The sequence below is a fragment of the Laccaria bicolor genome, genomic scaffold, assembly GCF_000143565.1.
Source record: "Laccaria bicolor S238N-H82 LACBIscaffold_13 genomic scaffold, whole genome shotgun sequence".
Taxonomy (NCBI): domain Eukaryota; kingdom Fungi; phylum Basidiomycota; class Agaricomycetes; order Agaricales; family Hydnangiaceae; genus Laccaria; species Laccaria bicolor.
The window spans coordinates 477,105-478,416 of record NW_001889884.1 but is presented as its reverse complement, the minus strand read 5'-3'; the positions used below and the strand labels follow the sequence as shown (position 1 = coordinate 478,416).

The 1,312-nt window shown below is 53.5% G+C and overlaps 1 protein-coding gene across 1 annotated transcript in view; it reads right to left on the bottom strand.

Annotated features, from left to right (window-relative positions):
• Positions 1-1,117, bottom strand: part of LACBIDRAFT_327603 (uncharacterized protein) — a gene marked incomplete at both ends in the record, with an annotated part of 5,113 nt that extends 3,996 nt beyond the window's left edge. The window contains 2 exons of the mRNA XM_001881441.1: positions 38-237; positions 355-1,117. Of these exons, the coding sequence (XP_001881476.1) occupies positions 38-237; positions 355-1,117 (963 nt within the window). The remainder of the gene's footprint in view (positions 1-37; positions 238-354) is intronic.
• Positions 1,118-1,312: the final 195 nt, after the last annotated feature.

The window sequence follows — 1,312 nt, the reverse complement described above, 5'->3', positions numbered from 1 at the left end:
TGTCCACGTCAATTGCATGCTCCACATCATGCCTGACTGCGGCCATTTCGACATCCTGCTTGCCCTTCTCTTTGACATCTGGCTTCACCTTCTTCACCTGCGGCTTCTTTGACCTCGCTTTCTTCCTCACGATCTTCACTTGGGCATCTCCCCCGGAGACTGTGGCCGTTTCAAGATCCTGCAACCCCTTTTGGATCTCGTCTTCAACCTCACTGTCGGTGTCCTTTTTCTTGGTTACTGCATATGTGCAGGTCGTCTTACCCGTACTGCAGGTGAAGCAGGATCCTTGTTGTGGGGGGGAACGGATAGCGCATGGAACAATGTCTCAATCTTGGCGTTTGCTGCAGGCCTCACAGGGGATATCCGCAAGCTGATAATTGCCTTTCGCAATCGCGGCATTCTGATTTGCAAGACGTTCGGCAGTTTTGGCTTGCCTTAAAGCGGCCATGGCGGTCTTGGGAGGACCGGCGTCGGGGTCTAACTTGGGCCTTCGGATGAGACTGAAGCCGGCACTGGGTGTCATGCGGGAGAAATGGGGCTGGGACTTGGGTTTAACCGCCTTTGCTTCCCCACCAACCGGTCGAAGTGACTCCGACTTCGGCTTCAATGTTTCCTCATCACTGCTGCTGTTGATGAACTCTGCGCTCACGACTCTGGTCTTCTTTGGCCTGGCTTCGATCAAGTCCCCTTTTCTTTTTTTGCTTTGGACTGGGGCAGCGGTGTCGTTAGGAGTCACCTCTGATTGTGGCTGGGTGCTGGACCTGGCCTCGGGTTTCCTTTGCCCAGACTTCGTCTTACTCTTGGTCTTCGTTTCAGCCGCTGGCACAGGATCGGTTGATTTTGCCCGACGCGTTGGTTTTGTTGGGGCCGGGAGCGATGATGAAGCTGTCGGTACCGGCAATGGGGGAGTTGGGACTGTGACTGGGAGCAATGAATCGGTCGAAGATGGAGGTAAAGGGGGAGAGGGACCGGCATAACCTTCCATAAAGAAGGTAGGGGTGGTGGGTTGTGGGATCGAGAACATTTTGGTCCAATCAACCGATGGTCCCGCTCGGGCCATTTCCGTGTACGCCAAAATCCAAGGGTGGTTGAGCCACTGGGCCACGTTATACCACATATTCTTGTCGATGAGCAAACGTACAAATCGTTCCTGTAGGAGAAAGAGATCCAATTTGAGTCAACAAATCATTGTTAGTTACTCACAGCTTTCCCGTATGCATCCTCTTCCACCGTCCGTTGGTGGGCCAGAAGACCTTCCCTGTGACGGTTGTAAAAGTTCAAAAGCGTGGAGGTGGCCACCCTAACATCCTCC